The sequence below is a fragment of the Lampris incognitus genome, chromosome 11 (genome assembly GCF_029633865.1).
Source record: "Lampris incognitus isolate fLamInc1 chromosome 11, fLamInc1.hap2, whole genome shotgun sequence".
In the NCBI taxonomy this organism is placed as follows: Eukaryota; Metazoa; Chordata; class Actinopteri; order Lampriformes; family Lampridae; genus Lampris; species Lampris incognitus.
Window position 1 is genome coordinate 28,860,429 of NC_079221.1, and position 16,866 is coordinate 28,877,294.

At 46.6% G+C, this 16,866-nt stretch overlaps 1 protein-coding gene across 1 annotated transcript in view; it reads right to left on the reverse strand.

The window, feature by feature from the left end:
• Positions 1–13,843: 13,843 nt before the first annotated feature.
• LOC130120344 (interleukin-1 receptor type 1) overlaps positions 13,844–16,866 on the reverse strand; it is a 48,429-nt gene continuing 45,406 nt past the window's right edge. The window contains exon 11 of the mRNA XM_056288893.1: positions 13,844–14,470. Coding sequence (XP_056144868.1) covers positions 14,280–14,470 — 191 coding nt within the window. The 3' untranslated portion in view covers positions 13,844–14,279. The remainder of the gene's footprint in view (positions 14,471–16,866) is intronic.

Consider the following 16,866-nt stretch of genomic DNA (forward strand, 5'->3'; position numbering starts at 1 on the left):
GCTCACAGCTGAAATTTCGCAACTACACAGCCAATATGCCTCGACCCCTTCCCCAGAATTATACCAAAAGCAAATTCCTCTGCAGACAGAATTTGATTTGGCCTCTACCTCAACAGCGGAACAATTGCTATTAAAATCTAAACACACATTTTATGAATTCGGTGACAAATCAGGCAGGTTTCTTGATCACCAACCAGCCAAACAGCAGCTTCTTGCCAAATATCCCAAATTAAGACCACCACAGACTCTGTGACCACAGACCACACAGGGATTAATGATGCCTTTGCGGTGTTTTGTGCTAATTTATACTCATCTGAATATGACAATGATGTTTCTAAATCAGTCTTTTTTTGAGAATGTAATCTTACCAACCCTTAATTACTCTCAGAAAGTTGATCTTGATAGCCCCTTGACATTGGAGGAGGTATCAGAAGTCATCAAAAGTATGCAATCTGGTAAATCCCCAGGACCAGATGGATTCCCAGTGGAATTTTTCAAGAAATTCGTAAAGGAGTTATCTCCGTTATTATTGTCTATGTTTACTGAATCCTTTTTAAATGGGGACCTTCCACGAAACCCTGAATTAGGCCTCTATTGGTCTGCTGCATAAAAAGGGCAAGGACCCTCTGCTGTGTGAATCATATAGACCAATTTCTCTTCTAAATGTTGATTATAAAGTTCTTGCAAAATCCCTTGCTAGGTGGCTCGAGAATGTTCTTCCTGATCTGGTACTGCCTGACCAAACCGGTTTTATTAGAAACAGGCATTCCTACTTTAATATACGTAGGCTCTTTGATATTATCTACACTAACACTCAGTCGAATATTCCTGAGCTTGTGATATCCTTAGACGCCAAGAAGGCTTTTGATCGGGTGGAGTGGGAACTTTTATTTAGGACTATGAGAAATTTTGAATTTGGTAATGACTATATATCATGGGTTAAACTATTATACGCATCCCCCTTAGCTTCTGTCCATACGAATAACTTACATTCAAGATATTTCCCATTACATAGATCCAACAGACAGGGTTGCCCTATCAGTCCCCAGCTCTTTGCGCTCATCATCAAACCACTTGCTGCATCTTAACATCAATGCCAGGCCTTAGAAGGGATAAACTGAGGAGATATCACGCATAAATTATCTCCTTATGCCGATGACCTCCTTTTACATATTGCCAACCATCATCTTCACTACCACATGTCCTGTCTATTTTGTAACAATTTGGAAGGTTCTCAGGCTACAAGTTGAACTTAGAAAAAAGGGAACTTTATCCTGTAAACTCAGTGGCCCTCAATATCCCAGCTACAGCATTTCCATTCAAGAGACCGACATCCCACTTTAAATATCTCGGGGTGGTGGTACCTCGCTCCTTTCACATGCTACTTAAATTAAATTTCATACCTCTGATCGAGCAGTGCAAGCAGGACATACACTGCTGGCGCTCCTTACCTCTATCACTAGCTGGCCGGATTAACCTAACTAAGATGAATATTTTTACTAGATTTCTCTATTTGTTCCAAACTATTCCGATTTTTATTCCTAAAAACATTTTTTAATCACTGGACCAAATCCTCACTGGATTTATATGGGATAGCAAAACCCCATGTATTCGTAAGTCATTTCTACAAAGGCCGAAAAGGTTAGGAGGTATGGCCATGCCTCACTTTCTTCACTATTATTGGGCTAGCAATGTCACAAACATTATGTGGGTCAGGGATGATGCAGAAGCTCCAGTCTGGGTAAAATTGGAATCTTTTAAATTGAAACTCCCATCCTTAATCTCAGCCCCTTTACCACTTAGCACTGGCTCCTTTGAAAACCCTCTAGTTACCCATACATTAAAGATCTGGGTACAGTTTCACAAACATTTTGAGTTGCAGAATGCTTCACTTCGGCCTCCTATTTTTGCAAATCATCTTTTCACCCCCTCTATGTCAGTCCTGGCTTTTCGGGCCTGATATGGGAATGGCATTAGAGTTGTTAAAGCTTTATATATAAACGGAGTATTTGCATCATTTGAACAATTGTCAGAAAAGAATATGTAGCGGGCATAATAAGCCACGCCTTGTACGGGTAGTAATAGTACTTATTTACCTTGAAAGATTAGGTTAATGAAGGGATCTGGGTCCCCATTCTGAATGCAATTAGTCTCAGCGCCTACGTAGGTAAGTATGTGGATGCCTATCCTGCTGAACAGAGTGGTTAGTACATTACACCCTATAAGATATCGTGGGGTGGGCTTCATGCTAAGGTATTTGACACAGCGGACCCTGGCGTGTAGAGTGTATGCTGTGCTATGGGTCCAACTCAGCATAACCCTTTTTCCCCAGAACCAACAGGGCAGTTGAGACGCCCCTACTCCAAGGTAAGTACACAACTCCAAAATACATATAAACCCTCAGGTAAGTACTGCAATAAGCCCTAAACTCCAAACACAGTAAAGACGAATCAATAGGCAACAACAGTTTAGTATTAATTGAATGTAATGTAGACGGTAACACATTCACTCCACGTACAGTACGTGTCTGTCGCTCTCTCTAGATTTCGTATTTTTTCTATTTGTTCAGCGACGCACACACAGCCGCAAAGCTCTCGCACACCGCGCCTCTCTTCTTTTTTTTTCTTCCCCCGGTTTGTTAAAGAGCCTCACTCTGATTGGCTACAATGGAGGAGGCTTGCCTGATACTAACCCAATCGTATACGACTATACTCAGAATAGTTATACCATACATATGCCCTGCCACACCCATTTTTTTCGATACCTTCAGGTTAGGCACTTTGTACAAAAAGACTATCACCCTTTCCCAGAGCAACCTCCAAGCACCCCCTTAGACGCTCTTTTAGGATCTAATACTAGTCTCAAAGGGGCCATCTCCTGGATATATGATGTAATTAACACTATTAACCCACAATCTCTGAACAACCTAAGGACAATTTGGGAACAAGATCTCGGCCTGTCTTTTGCAGAGGACCAGTGGATTTCAATTCGCGACCTAGTGCACTCCTCATCTCCTTGTGCTAGACACGGACTAATACAAATCAAGATACTTCACCGTCTTCATCTCACTAAGGAGAAACAGGCAAGGATATACCCAAACATTGATCCCACCTGTGAACTGGTTGCACATGTTTTGGTCATGCTCAAGCCTTCCGACTTTTTGGGAAAAGGTATTTGAATCCCTTAGTGACATGTATAATATTACAATTGTACCTCAGCCCATTATTGCCCTGTTTACATTGAAGGGGAATGCAAATAAATTTGAAAGAGTCTGGAGGCCTTTTCTTACCTACTATGATAACCTAACCCAAATAACAGACTGGGATAGTTCATAACCTAATCAGTTCTTGGTTGGAGCAGAACTGTAGCAGTACAATTAAGAATTAGTTTAAAAAGATAAAAATTAGTGGTTTTTTATTATTATTGTTTATTTTTTATTTATTTTATTTTTTGCTTTTCCCCCTTGTCTGTGTTTATGTGAATGAGGTCATTGTATATCTGTCACATATTTATTTGTACCTGATGTCATTTCAGAGGATGTTGGGGAGGGGGGCATGTTAGGGAGCAGGGGAGGGATGGGAATTATACTCGATTTATTTCATGATTGATTCTGTGATTTCTAAAATGCAAAATCCAATAAATATAAGTTTAAAAAAAAAGGCCGGCTTGGTGCTTAATGATGATAAATGCCACTTCAGCAAGCCCTCCCTCCGCTTCCTTGGACATGTTGTCACTGCAGACGGTATCCTTTCAGTCAGAGAGCACACCGACGTAGTCTTTAAGGCTCCTGCTCTAACTGATGCTGCTTCTCTGTGTTCCTTCCTAGGACTGGTGTCATGGTATTCCAAGTTCCTGCCCAACTTTGCGACAGTTGTAGCTTCAATGTGCGAGGCTGTCAGTGCTACAGACACGTTTACATGGACTGATGCTGCACAAAACAGTTTTGATGAAGTCAAACAGCTCCTTGTAGACAGCCCAGCACTCGCTTTGTTTGACCCCACCCTTCACACAGTAATCTCCACCGATGCGAGTGACCACGGTTTGGGGGCTGTGTTCGCTCAAATACAAACGGATGGCACCGAGAAAGCAGTAGCTTTTGCATTTGTACACTGTCAACGACAGAATGCAAGTACTCTACTGTCGAGAAAGAAGCACTTGCATGCGTGTGGGCTGCAGAAAAATGGCGAACATACTCATGGGGCTGTTGCATCACACTTCGTACTGACCATCAGGCACTCACCACACTACTTACAACACAGGGCATTAGACGTGCTGAGATGCGTATTGCCTGGTTGTCAGCACACCTTCTCTGCTTTACTATAATGTCATCTACCAACCTGGCTCCCAAAACTTCACAGCTGACTGCCTATCACACCTTCCCCTATCTGCCTCTGCTGACCCTGCAATGGATGTGGAGCCTGAGATAGTCGCCCAGATCTCCTCTACACTCAACTCCTTGTCAGTGGCTGAGTTTGAAGCAGCCTGCTCTGCCTGCCCTGAAATGACTGCGCTGCGTGAACAGATCAACAGGGGATGGCCTCTTTCAATAAAAGCAGTGAGTCAAAATCTAACAGCCTACCACAACATCAGAGATGAACTCAGTCAAGGACAACTATGTCCTCAGAGGCAACCGCCTTATTGTACCAATTACCTTATGTCATACACTGGTCACTCTGGCCCACGAGAGTCACCAGGGGGTTTTACGCACTAAGCAGTGCCTGCGAGACCTTTACTGGTGGCCAAAGATAGACTCTCAGGTCCAAGCCTGCATAGCCACATGCATCCCTTGCCAGTTTAATGATAAAACTGCTAAGCCTCGTTCTGCACCCCTACAACCAGTACCTCTGCCAGATGGCCCATGGAAAAAGGTAGGGCTTGACATAGTAGGGCCTTTCAAGACAGCTGTGCCCACCTGCTGTTATGCTATTACGCTGACAGACTATTACTCCAAATGGCCTGAGTTGGCCTTTTCCCACACTGCAACAACTGCTGACGTAATGCAGTTTCTTACATCTGTTAGCAGACACAGTGACCCAGAAATCATTGTTACAGACAGTGGAGCTCAGTTCACGTCAGCAGCCTTCACTGAGTTTCTTGAGAAAAGGGGCATCCTTCACAATCGGGTGTCAGTCTACTATCCGGCGGCCAACGGGGCCGCTGAACATTTCGCTGCATCCAGACTGCAATCCAGTAGTCTCGGCCATGGAAAGAGGCTGTGTTGGATTGGCTACAAGTCTACATGCCCACTCCAAACACCACCACTGCTGTCTCACCACATGAACTGCTTTATGGCAGAAGAATGCGCACTAAACTGGACATACTGCCCCTGCAACCTACTTTGACAGCACAGGGTGACTCTAGGCACAGAATGGTCCAAGAAAAACCAGCCAAGATCAAGCGCTACACTAACTCCAAACGTGGTGCCTGCGTGCCTCTTTCAGGAGGGAGAGAGAGTTACGATAAGAATACCTCACAACGTTCCCAACGCACACCTGAGATTCAGTGGACCAGTGACTGTGGAAAAGAAGGTAGGCACAAGCACCTTCTTGCTTAGTGATGGGGAAAAATGGAATGCATCCCACCTGGCTCCCTTCCCTGCTGCAACTGAGTATGAACCTGTCAACAATCCTGCTCCAAAATCACATCACACGCACACTCTCCACATCCAGCCACATGCAAGAAACAAGCCTAGTTGGCACAAGTACTATGTCCCGTACTGAAAGTTTGAATGTAAGTTTAAGCCATTGAATGGTTATAAAAATCATGGGAAAGAGAAAAAACAATATTACAAGCAAGCCTGTTATAAGGGAAACATACTGTTGACAAATCTTTATTTGATGTATACTCTGGTTTTGAAGAAATTGACCATGGCCTAGAGAGAAAAATAGAATCAGAAAGCAATGGTAAATGAAACGTAATGTTATGGTAGGATTAGATGTTACGGTATTGTAACGTGCATAGATAACAAGACACGCTGGCCGCTGGCTGGCGGGTCTGACCCTTTAGTCGAGCCGTTAGCGATGTCTCCTGCGGTGCGGGCGATGCGGGTTCGCTTCCCGGCCGCGGCAGTTCCTGTGGTTGCGTTGTCCCCCGAATTCGCTACAGTATATTGTTTGATTGATTACAGAATCTTACTGATGCTGGTTTGGCGGTAACATTCTTTTACAGAGAGAGATTTGTGTTCTGTTTATATTGATATTCATGTTACCCTCTTGCGTGGTGCTATGTTAAAATGCTGTTTTGTGGAGTTAGAAAACAACGAGACAGGAGACGTGAGAGTAGACGTAGTCGAGGTAGTTTACTAGCTCCAACTTTGCATGTCATACGTTCGACAACGACACTGAACTCTGTACCGGAAACCGAAGTGCATTATCTGACCCCTCGCCTCTTCCCTTAAAGGTACACTGTCCTCTTAGGTGAATGTCTCTAGTTATATAGATGTGGGTCACCACACAGGCCCCCCAAGAATTCACCTACACAAAACAATGCCAAACAGCAAAAGCGCAAGTCATGAACATAAAAATAGACTCTACAAGAGAACAGTCAATGACATAGTGCAAAGTCACGGGGAAAACAAGTGACGAGTCGGGGGGCGGACCCTGCGGCCATAACGGCTGCGCTTCACAGGAGGGGAAACAGATGGGGCCGAAACCCGGGCCATAGGCGGGGCCGAAGCAGGAACAGAGGCAGGTGCCGGGGCCGACCTAGGAGGGCGTCCCCGCCGCGGGGGTAGGGCCAATTGCATTGGCTCCCCAATGTCCAAGTGAGCGGGCTTGAGACGGTCTATAGCGACCCGCTCCGGCCTGCCCCCCATGTCCACCACAAAGTTCTTATCCCCCGCCTCCAGGACGCGGAAGGGCCCGTCGTATGGGGGCTACAGCGGGGACCGATGGCTGTCGTGCCTAATGAAGACGTACCTCGCCGATGGCAAATCCTTGGGGACGTAGGACCGGGGGAGGCAGTGTTGAGACATCGGAACGGGAGCGAAGGCACCGGCAGCGCTCCGGGACGCACTGAGGTGAGAGGCGGCCGACCAGGGAGCCGTAGCATCCGGAAGAAACTCCCCCGGAACTCGCAGGGGCTGGCCATACACCAGCTCAGCGGAGGAGGTCTGGAGGTCTTCCTTCGGGGCCGAACGCAGGCCGAGCATGACCCATGGGAGCCGGTCCATCCAGTCGCAGCCAGTGAGGCTTGCCCGCAGAGCGGCTTTCATGTCCCGATGGAACCGCTCACAAAGTCCGTTGCTCTGCGGGTTGTACGCCGTAGTGCGGTGGATCTTCATCCCCAGGTGCTCAGCGACCGCCGTCCAGAGCTCCGAGGTAAACTGGGAGCCCCGGTCGCTCGTGATGTCACCCGGCGTACCGAAACGGGCCACCCAGCAGCCGATGAACGCCCGTGCTACCTCTGCTGCCGTCGTGGAGGACAAGGGAATAGCCTCTGGCCACCTGGTGGCCCTGTCCACAATAGTGAGGAGGAACGTATAACCACGGGAGGGGGGCAGGGGACCCACCAGGTCAACATTGACGTGGTCAAACCGCCTCTCTGGAACCACAAACGGCGCCAAAGGGGCCTTGGTATGGCGGTGCACCTTGGCGCGTTGGCACGCCACACACGAGCCGGCCCAGGCTCTAACATCCTTACGGAGCCCAGGCCAAACAAACTTGACGCTCACCAGCTTGGTCGAGGCCTTCACTCCCGGGTGGGAAAGGCCGTGGACGGTGTCGAAAACTCGGCGCCGCCAGGAAGTAGGCACCAGGGGGCGCGGTTGACCGGTGGAGATGTCACAGAGGAGGGTGGTGTTGGCCGCGTCGAACGTCACGTCCTCCAGCCGTAGCGCCGTAGGGGTCGACCGGTAGTCTTGAACGGTCGCGTCCTTGGCTTGGTCCGCTGCCATAGCGGCGTAGTCGAGTCCCAAGTGAACGGCGTTAACAACCGCCCGTGAAAGGCAGTCGGCAACGAAGTTATCCTTGCCCGACACGTGTTGTATGTCCGTGGTAAATTCGGAAACCGCCGCGAGATGGCGCTGCTGACGCCCAGACCACGGTTCTGAGGTTTTGGCCATACAGAACGTCAGCGGTTTGTGGTCCACGAAAGCGGTGAACTGTCGGCCCTCCAATAGGAACCTAAAGTGTCTGGTTGCGAGGAAGAGACCCAGTAGTTCCCTATCAAAGGTGCTGTATTTGCGCTTGCTCTCACGGAGTTGTTTACTGAAGAACGCCAATGGCTGCCAGCCCCCCCCCACCCACTGCTCACACACGGCCCCCACGGCGTAGTCGGAGGCATCCGTTGTAAGGGCTAGGGGGCGGCAGGCGACGGGTGAGCTAGCAGCGCAGCGTTGGCCAGCGCGGTCTTGGCGGCCACAAAAGCCTCGTCCATTCCCGAAGACCAGTCCAGCTCATCCTTAGACTTCTTACCCCGCAGGGCCTCATACAGGGGACGCATGATGTGGGCGGCACGGGACAGGAAACGGTTATAAAAGTTCACCATGCCCAGGAATTCCTGCAGCGACTGTACAGTGCGGGGGCGGGGGAACATGGTGACAGCCTCAACCCTGGCAGGGAGGGGAACGGCCCCCTGTGGAGTGATGTGGTGCCCGAGGAAGGTGATGGACGACTCCCCGAACTGACACTTAGCTGGGTTGATGATGAGGCCGTGTTCGCTGAGCCTGTCAAACAGCTGTCTGAGGTGCGTCATGTGGTCCTCCGCCGACGCGCTGGCCACGAGGATGTCGTCTAAGTACACAAACAAAAATGGCATGTCGCGGAGCACAGAATCCATAAGGCGCTGAAACGTCTGCGCCGCCCCTTTAAGGCCGAAAGGCATACGTAAAAACTCAAAGAGCCCAAAGGGTGTGATGACAGCCGTTTTTGGGACATCCAGTGGGTGGACCGGCACTTGGTGATACCCCCGCACTAAGTCGATTTTGGAATAGATGGCAGTGCCCGCCAGGTGGGTAGAGAAATCTTGTATGTGTGGTATGGGGTACCGGTCGGGGGTCGTGGCATTGTTTAGGCGACGGTAGTCCCCGCACGGGCGCCAACCCCTGTTGGCCTTAGTAACCATGTGAAGAGGGGAAGCCCACGGGCTGTCAGAACGGCGGACAATGCCGAGGCGCTCCATAGTCGAAAACTCCTCCCTGGCTATTGCGAGCTTGGCCGAGTCGAGGCGTCGGGCCCGGGCGTAAACTGGGGGGCCCACTGTGGTGATATGATGTTCCACGCCGTGCTTGGCCACCGCCGAGGAGAAGGTGGGTGTGGTGAGCTCGGGGAAATTTGCGAGCAGGCGTTGGTATGGATCCCCGGTGGAGAGTGTGTTAGCAAGGCACAGCGCTCCAGCCCCCCCAAGTGTGCAGGGGTATGACGCAAAAGAGACGGCATCAATCACGCGACAGTTTTTAACATCCACCAGCAGGTTGAAAGCACAGAGGAAATCCGCACCTAGGAGCGGGGTGGATACAGCAGCCATCACAAAGTCCCAGCCGAAACGTCGGCCGCCAAAACACACGTCCACATGTCTGATACCGTACGTCCGAATGGACGTGCCGTTGGCGGCGTCCATCTGGGGGCCGTGACTGTCGGTCATCGTGTCCACAGCTTGTGCTGGTAGTATGCTGCGTTGAGCGCCAGAGTCAACCAGCAGCCGTCGGCCCGACAAGGAGTCTCTGATGAACAACAGCTTGCAGTCACGGCCGGCGCCCATAGCCGTTAACGAGCGCCGGCCTTGGCGTTTCCCTGAACCCTGTAACTGCAGGGTTTGCGACACCGTTTTGCTTTTGCCCCAAACCTGGCATGGTAATAACAGAGCCCGTCGTCAGGTTGGCGGCGGGCTGTCACCGCAGCCGCGGTGTCCATATAGTCGTACACAGGTGGTGGTGGGGCGGTCTGGTGGGGTAGCAGGGCATGCACAAACTGTTGCCGGTTGGCCAGGAAAACCCTGTCTGCTTCAGCAGCCAGAGAACGGTAGTCCTTGGAGGCGGCGAGAGGAGAACTGGCCAGTGCTGTGCGTACAGGTGCGGGGAGCTGCCTCAGAAAAATGTGTGTGAAAAGAAAGGCCGCATCAGCCCATCCCAGCACAGACAGCATTTTTTCCATTAACTCAGACGGTTTGCCGTCGCCGAGGCCATTCGGGGACAGTAAACGGTCTGCCTTCTCCAGCTCCGACAGTTCAAATAGTTTCAGGAGGAATGTCTTTATAGCATCGTACTTGCCAGCAGCTGGCGGAGCTTCCAACAGTGTCATTGCTCGCGCCGTTGTCGATGCGTCTAACGCCGCCACTACGTAGAAGTACTGCGTTGCATCCTGCGTTATCCCTCTCAGCTGGAACTGGGCTTCCACATGTTGAAACCACGGCCGTGGATTATGCTGCCAAAAGTCGGGTAGCTTCACAGTAGCGGTGTAAATGCTAGCGTTAGCAATAGCCATGTTGTTAGCACCGGCGTCGTCGTTGTCAGACATACTCGTATTAGTTGTTCGATCACGTCGGGGTCACCAATGTGGAGTTAGAAAACAACGAGACAGGAGACGTGAGAGTAGACGTAGTCGAGGTAGTTTACTAGCTCCAACTTTGCATGTCATACGTTCGACAACGACACTGAACTCTGTACCGGAAGCGGAAGTGCATTATCTGACCCCTCGCCTCTTCCCTTAAAGGTACACTGTCCTCTTAGGTGAATATCTCTAGTTATATAGATGTGGGTCACCACAGTTTCCTGTTTTTGACGTGAAGAAGAGAACGTAATGCTGGCTGCCTACATGATCCTTGAGTTAAGTAAACGTCCGTTCTAATCCGACCTGCCTCCTCGTGATTGTGCACCATCCAACACTACACACAGGTGTAACAGAATGTATCGCAGCCGTTGCAACATTGACGAGACATTTCTGCTGTATTAAAGCCTCCTGAAGACAATAAATTCTATCGTCAAGTATATTCACTGTGCTATTGCCTAAAGAACATGTGCATTAACATTCGTCCAAATGGCATCTATATATGTGAGCAGCATTTTCAGCCTGTCTGCCAGCATCTAACCTGACTAAGCATGCCCAAGACAGCGTTTGCATAGCAGATACACTGAGTGCATGTCCAGGAGTGCTTGGACATACCAAAACAGCTTGCTTTGTGGGCGATATACTAGTAGATTATGACCGTGTAACTCAGCCAGAAATAATGGGTTAAAGAAAAAGAAACTTATTTAAAACTATGTAAGTTATAAACGTTAATTTGTTTTAAGTTCATTTTTTATTTTATTTCATGTTATAGTTATGATTTATTACTTCGTTAAAATCGGTTACCTCTATCGGCTCCATTCTTACCTGCCTCGATTGATCGAGTCTAGGATAGAGGGCGTGTCCGTGTGAATAGAGAAGGGAGGGGCAGTGATACGAGAGACGAGAGAGCGGACGCTGCGAGCAGCTTATCAAACGATAATTGCTTCGCAACATGTGTGAGCTTGCACGAGCCCCGGGCTGGGAAGAGTGCCGTTTTAACGATGTTATCACATCCCACGTGTCTTGGTCAGGTTTTTTTGTTATGATCGGAATCATGAGAAGTCATTTGAGAGCTGATAGATGGCGACCCACCAGAGTAGCAGTAAGAAGCGGATCTGGACCTCTGCAGGACAACTCTACTTACCATCCAGTGTGGCAAGTTGTGCCAGTCACCCAGACTGGTATCCTTTGAACAAAACCCGAGTGCACTCTGACAATTAACTCTGACTAGTCATTGACTCATTGAAGTGTAGAAAATCACACTTCAGGACTATTTCTTTATTTTAAGGGCCCAGTTTATTATTTTCATTGAATTGTAAAATTGTATTTGTATTTTCCAGCACACTAAAGGTGCAGTTCAGATTAATTTGTGTGTGTGTGGTTATTACACTCTGCCCTTAGCATTGCGCAACCCAAGAGTGGGTTACAACCGCAAATCCCAAAAATATGTTATATCTACAAAACAGTATGTGATAGGAAATTTTTAAGGTGATTTTCGCGATCAGCAGCCCAAAATCCGTTAAGTAAAAGTGTTCAGGAAGCAAAATCTTCATTGTCAAGTGTTGTCTGTTCACAAACACCAAGTTGTCAGCTTGCTAATACTTAAAGTACACCCACACATTATTGGTAGGAAATGTACTTTCTAGTTAAATGTGAATTTTTCACACATTGTACACCACATTGAAACTATATTGAACAGAAAAGTGAAGTGTCCCATTTTCAGTGTACCAGTACATTTTAGTATGCCAGAACGCCCATATTGTATTGCTCATATTGCCCTATTTCTGCAGAGGCAAATGAATAAATAAATATGGCTATTTATCTTATGAAGATGTTTTACTTCAACAAAAATACTAGATCATATCAGATCATGGCCTGCCAGCATAAACCTTATTCACATTGTTCCATCTCATTTCTCTGATACAGACCATTATTAAGTCAAACTGCAGCAGAAGAAGACCACTGTGTAAAAGCTGTAGGGCTCGCCTGCCAGGGACAGTGGATGCAGTGGGACCTGGCACTCGAACGATTGTTGTCCTGGAAGGAACTCTGGGGTGTAGTTGATCTTCCTCCTCCATGCTTTGACTGACCTCTTGCCAACTCCAAACAATCTAAATACAACACAATCTAAATCTACAAAACAATCTACAACACACAAAATAATTAAGACAAAAAACAGAGGGGACAATTAATTATTTTAAAAACGATCTGATGGTACAAGACTGGAATAAAGTATATGTGGAAGATGTAGATGAAGCCTATGACAAATTTGTCAATAACAACGTCTCTTTATGAAAAAAAACTGTCCTCTTGTTAAGAAAGTAGTAAAACAGAAAATTACTGAAAAGCCATGGTTAACTAAGGGATTATTAAACTCATGTACGAAGAAAAATGTATTGTATAAAGACGTTTTAAAGAAGAGAACAAAAGAATCGGAACACAAATACAAGACGTATAAAAACAAACTGACAAAAATTATGAGAAACAGGATTACTACAGCAAATTACTAGAGGACAATAAAAACAACATAAAAAATACATGGGTGGTATTGAATGATATTATCAAAAATAAAAAGGAGGAAACTGGATACCCAAATTGCTTCCTAACCAAAAATAATAAAACTATCAATGATATGGCCTTAATTGTTTATGAATTCAAGCACTGTGGCACAACTTTTTGCACCCTGAATCACATCTTGACTGGATATCCCAAACTGTCCTTGCCAGAACTCTAGCAGCAGTGTCCTGTATGAGTTTTGGCCCTTTGACAGCTTTTTTGGGGAGACCAGAAAAAAGGCCATTATGTGAGTCTCATCTATTGGAAATAAAGGCTTGAATAAGTTTTTCCAAGTCTTCTGTAGACATGAATCTTCATCCCTATTCCAAGAGGGTGGGGAGGAACTTTAACAAATCCCATAACAACACTCCATTCAACACATTGTGTATACAGAATAACAAACAATTATAGACTAACACTCAAGACATAAACATTACAAAAGTGAACAAAAACTTGGAAAAATTATTGCATACAAAGCAAGAGCATGACCATCAGTGCCAAAAGTAGGATCTAAAAGACATGACAAGATGAAAATTAATAGGGGATGTTGTCTCCAGAAAGCAGATGAGACGAAGCTCATCGCTGAGTCCATCACTAAGACCTCTCCTGGCTCCTTTGCTCTTTATGGGATAGTGGGCTATTTATATGGTCTGTGTTGTGCCATGACTGTTTGACTCCGATGAAGATGCAGTTTGCATGGAAACATAAGTCTTTACACCAAATAGATCATTTAAGATGTGTAGTCCAGCACTTCTCTGGGATTTTTTTACCCATTGTTTTGGTTTTATATTGACTTGTCTGCGAGGATCAGGCCTGGGCTAAAGTGCAAGAGACAGTTTGTATTATTTTGCAGCTTCATTTAGTTAAAAGTCCATATACAGTCCAGCAGACTACATTTATGCATATATGTCTGTTTCCTGTTTTCAACACTGTAAGCAGCTTGACACATGCAGACCCAAGTAAAAAAATACCTCTCAGTCTGTCAAAATCCCTCACAGGTTTACTGTGTATGTCTCTGTGACATTACCTGTGTGACACACAAATACCATTATTCATTGACCATAAAAGCGATCTTTTTATACCCCTTTGCATTTTTTGATTGAGTTAGAATATGATGAGTCAGGAATACCATTTACTTTGAATTGGCCAATGGCTCTTAAATCATGGATGACACCCAAACTTGGTCATGACCCAAATGACTCATATGCACACAGGGAGGAAAAAGTTTGAAATCTTGGTTCAAACAACATTCAGTGATTTCCCCACTGGCACTGAGGGCATGTGGTACCTCAGGTTTTTCCAAAAAAGTCTATTAGATGTCAGCTTGGTGAGTTTGGAGTTCCCAGTGGATCTAGTCCACTTCAAGGCTCCCTGCCTTTTCCTGATGTAGCGCAATGACTCCGGTAAACTACCATAGTCCACTGGGCCATCTGTTGAGGATAGAATAGATTAGAGTTTAACAACAATACATGTTGAACTGACAACCCCTAGCCCAACTTGTGTTATCAAACTATAATGAAAAATATCATCATTGCCTCCTTTTAGATTGTCCGCCTCAGGACAGATAAGGACAACTTCCTTATCTTTGATTCTCTCTTCACTAGGGCTGCACAATATATAATTTCAACATTGTCATTGTGATATGTGCAATAGTCACATTGCAGGACAGGCGATGTGAAGGCAGATTAACTCATTACCAACACCTCATTAACACCTTATGATTAACACCTCATGATACACCTTTTTGCTGCTTGATACAAAAGGAAAACTTGCACGGTTCTTATTTTCCACGACTAATCTGCAAGAGAAGTCTGTCTGATATAACATAATTTACTCTGATTTAAGGGTTCTTGGATACACGGAGTTTGTTGCTAGTGAGTGACATGCAGGCTCTGCTTGCATAGCGAACCACCAATCACAATTATTCTTGATTAGTTTATCAAACAACCAAAGCAGACCCCACTATTCGTCAACCACAACCTGAAAAAGAAAGAGGAACAGGAAAAAAACATCGAAAAGGAAGATATGGTTGCAAAAAGAAAAGCAATGTCAGTTGTATGGATTTTTTAATTTTCAAAGTATCTTTAAAACCAGCTGGGGTTTTTCTTCTTCTTCTCTCATTCATTGTTGTTTTTATTTTGGTGAAGTGCAGACTACATATTGTGAAATTTGGATCGTGCGTATTTTTGAGTGTTTATTTCCAACCCGTATCAGGATGCAAGTTTGTCTGCTGTTGATCCTTCTATTGGCCTTTTCTGACACAACACGAGTTGAGCTGCACTCGCCGCTCGGTTTGGTGCACATCTGACAAGGTGTGCTGAGAAGTCACTGAGGACAGAGCAAAATAGGCGCAGTTTTCAAAACTTTTAGCGGGACAAGTTTGTCATTTTGTCTCGATATAAGCGTAAACTTGTGTTGTATGATTCAAGGAATTCTGACACACTATTTTCCTTCATTTTGCCTTCCATGCCTGGCTGGCTGCCTCGTTTCTATTGGCCACGTGGGTATTTGTCACAGTGCACATGCTTTGCTCGACACAGCAAAAAGCCGTCATGGTGCAGCGCAAGCCATTGGAAATAATGGGTTTCAGAGCGCAGTGGTGCCATTGTCGCATTGTCTGAAAGGGCCTTCTGCCTGCTGTGCACTGAGCGTGCACATACGTTATCCTCCATTGAGATTCGCAATACTTTGTCTAAACTTCCTCTGGGATGGAACTGTTAGTTTTCCTTTCCCATTTTTGTTTTATGTAGGTGGTACATACTATCTTAATCTACTGAAGTCCCCTCTATAGTTTAGAGATTATTGTAAGCCCAGAATCCATCCTATAGGCACTAACAAAAACTTTCAATAAATTATTTTCAAATGCCTTTTGACTCTTTAACTCGCATCTAATTTATTTAGGGTAAAGTCACGGTCATGACAGCACCATCTCAGAATTCTTATCTCTTCAAACCAGCCATTCTTAGTGATAGTATACTGGTGGTTGGGGAACTACTGCTACAGTTCTGAGCTCTGTTTCTTGATTTCACTGTTGTCCTGGGAGTAGGAATCATAGGTCTAGTTGCCTTTGGTACAATCAGTGATAATTGTTTAGATACGTCTTTTTCCTTCCTGGAAAATGTGCTGAACAAATTCGATGGTTGTCACTGGGAACAGTGGCTGCCCGTCCGCCCACTGGATGTCCCCAAAACGGCGGTGATCACCCCATTTGGACTGTTCAAGTTCCTGCACATGCTGTTCAACCTGAAGAACGCTGCGCAGACATTCCAGCACCTCATGGATTCGGTGCTACGGGACGTGCCTTTTGTTTTCATCGATCTAGATGACATCCTCATTGCCAGCTCCTCCAAAGCGGAACACCTGTCCCACCTCCGGACACTATTCAAGCGGCTCAGCCAGCACAGGTTGATCGTCAATCCAGCCAACAGCCAGTTTGGGCTGACAACCATCGACTTCCTCTGACACCAAGTCACCAAAGACGGGGCAGTACCCCTCCCATCAAAGGTGGACGCCATCGTGAACTTACCGCGACTGCTCATAGTCAAGTCCCTACAGAAGTTCCTCGACATGGTGAACTTTTATCACCGCTTTATCCCCTGAGCTGCTCAACTCATGCGACCCCTGTATGAGGCCCTGAAAGGCAAGGCCACCAAACACACTGTGGACTGGTCTGTGGAGAGGAACAAGGTGTTTGTGGACAGTAAGGCTGCTCTGGCTGACGCAACAATGCTGGCGCACCCGTAACCCAAGGGTATGATCGCCGTTACTACAGACGTGTCCGGGTTGAGAGGGCGGAGCGAGGACCAGGGTGGATGGAGCAGCACCA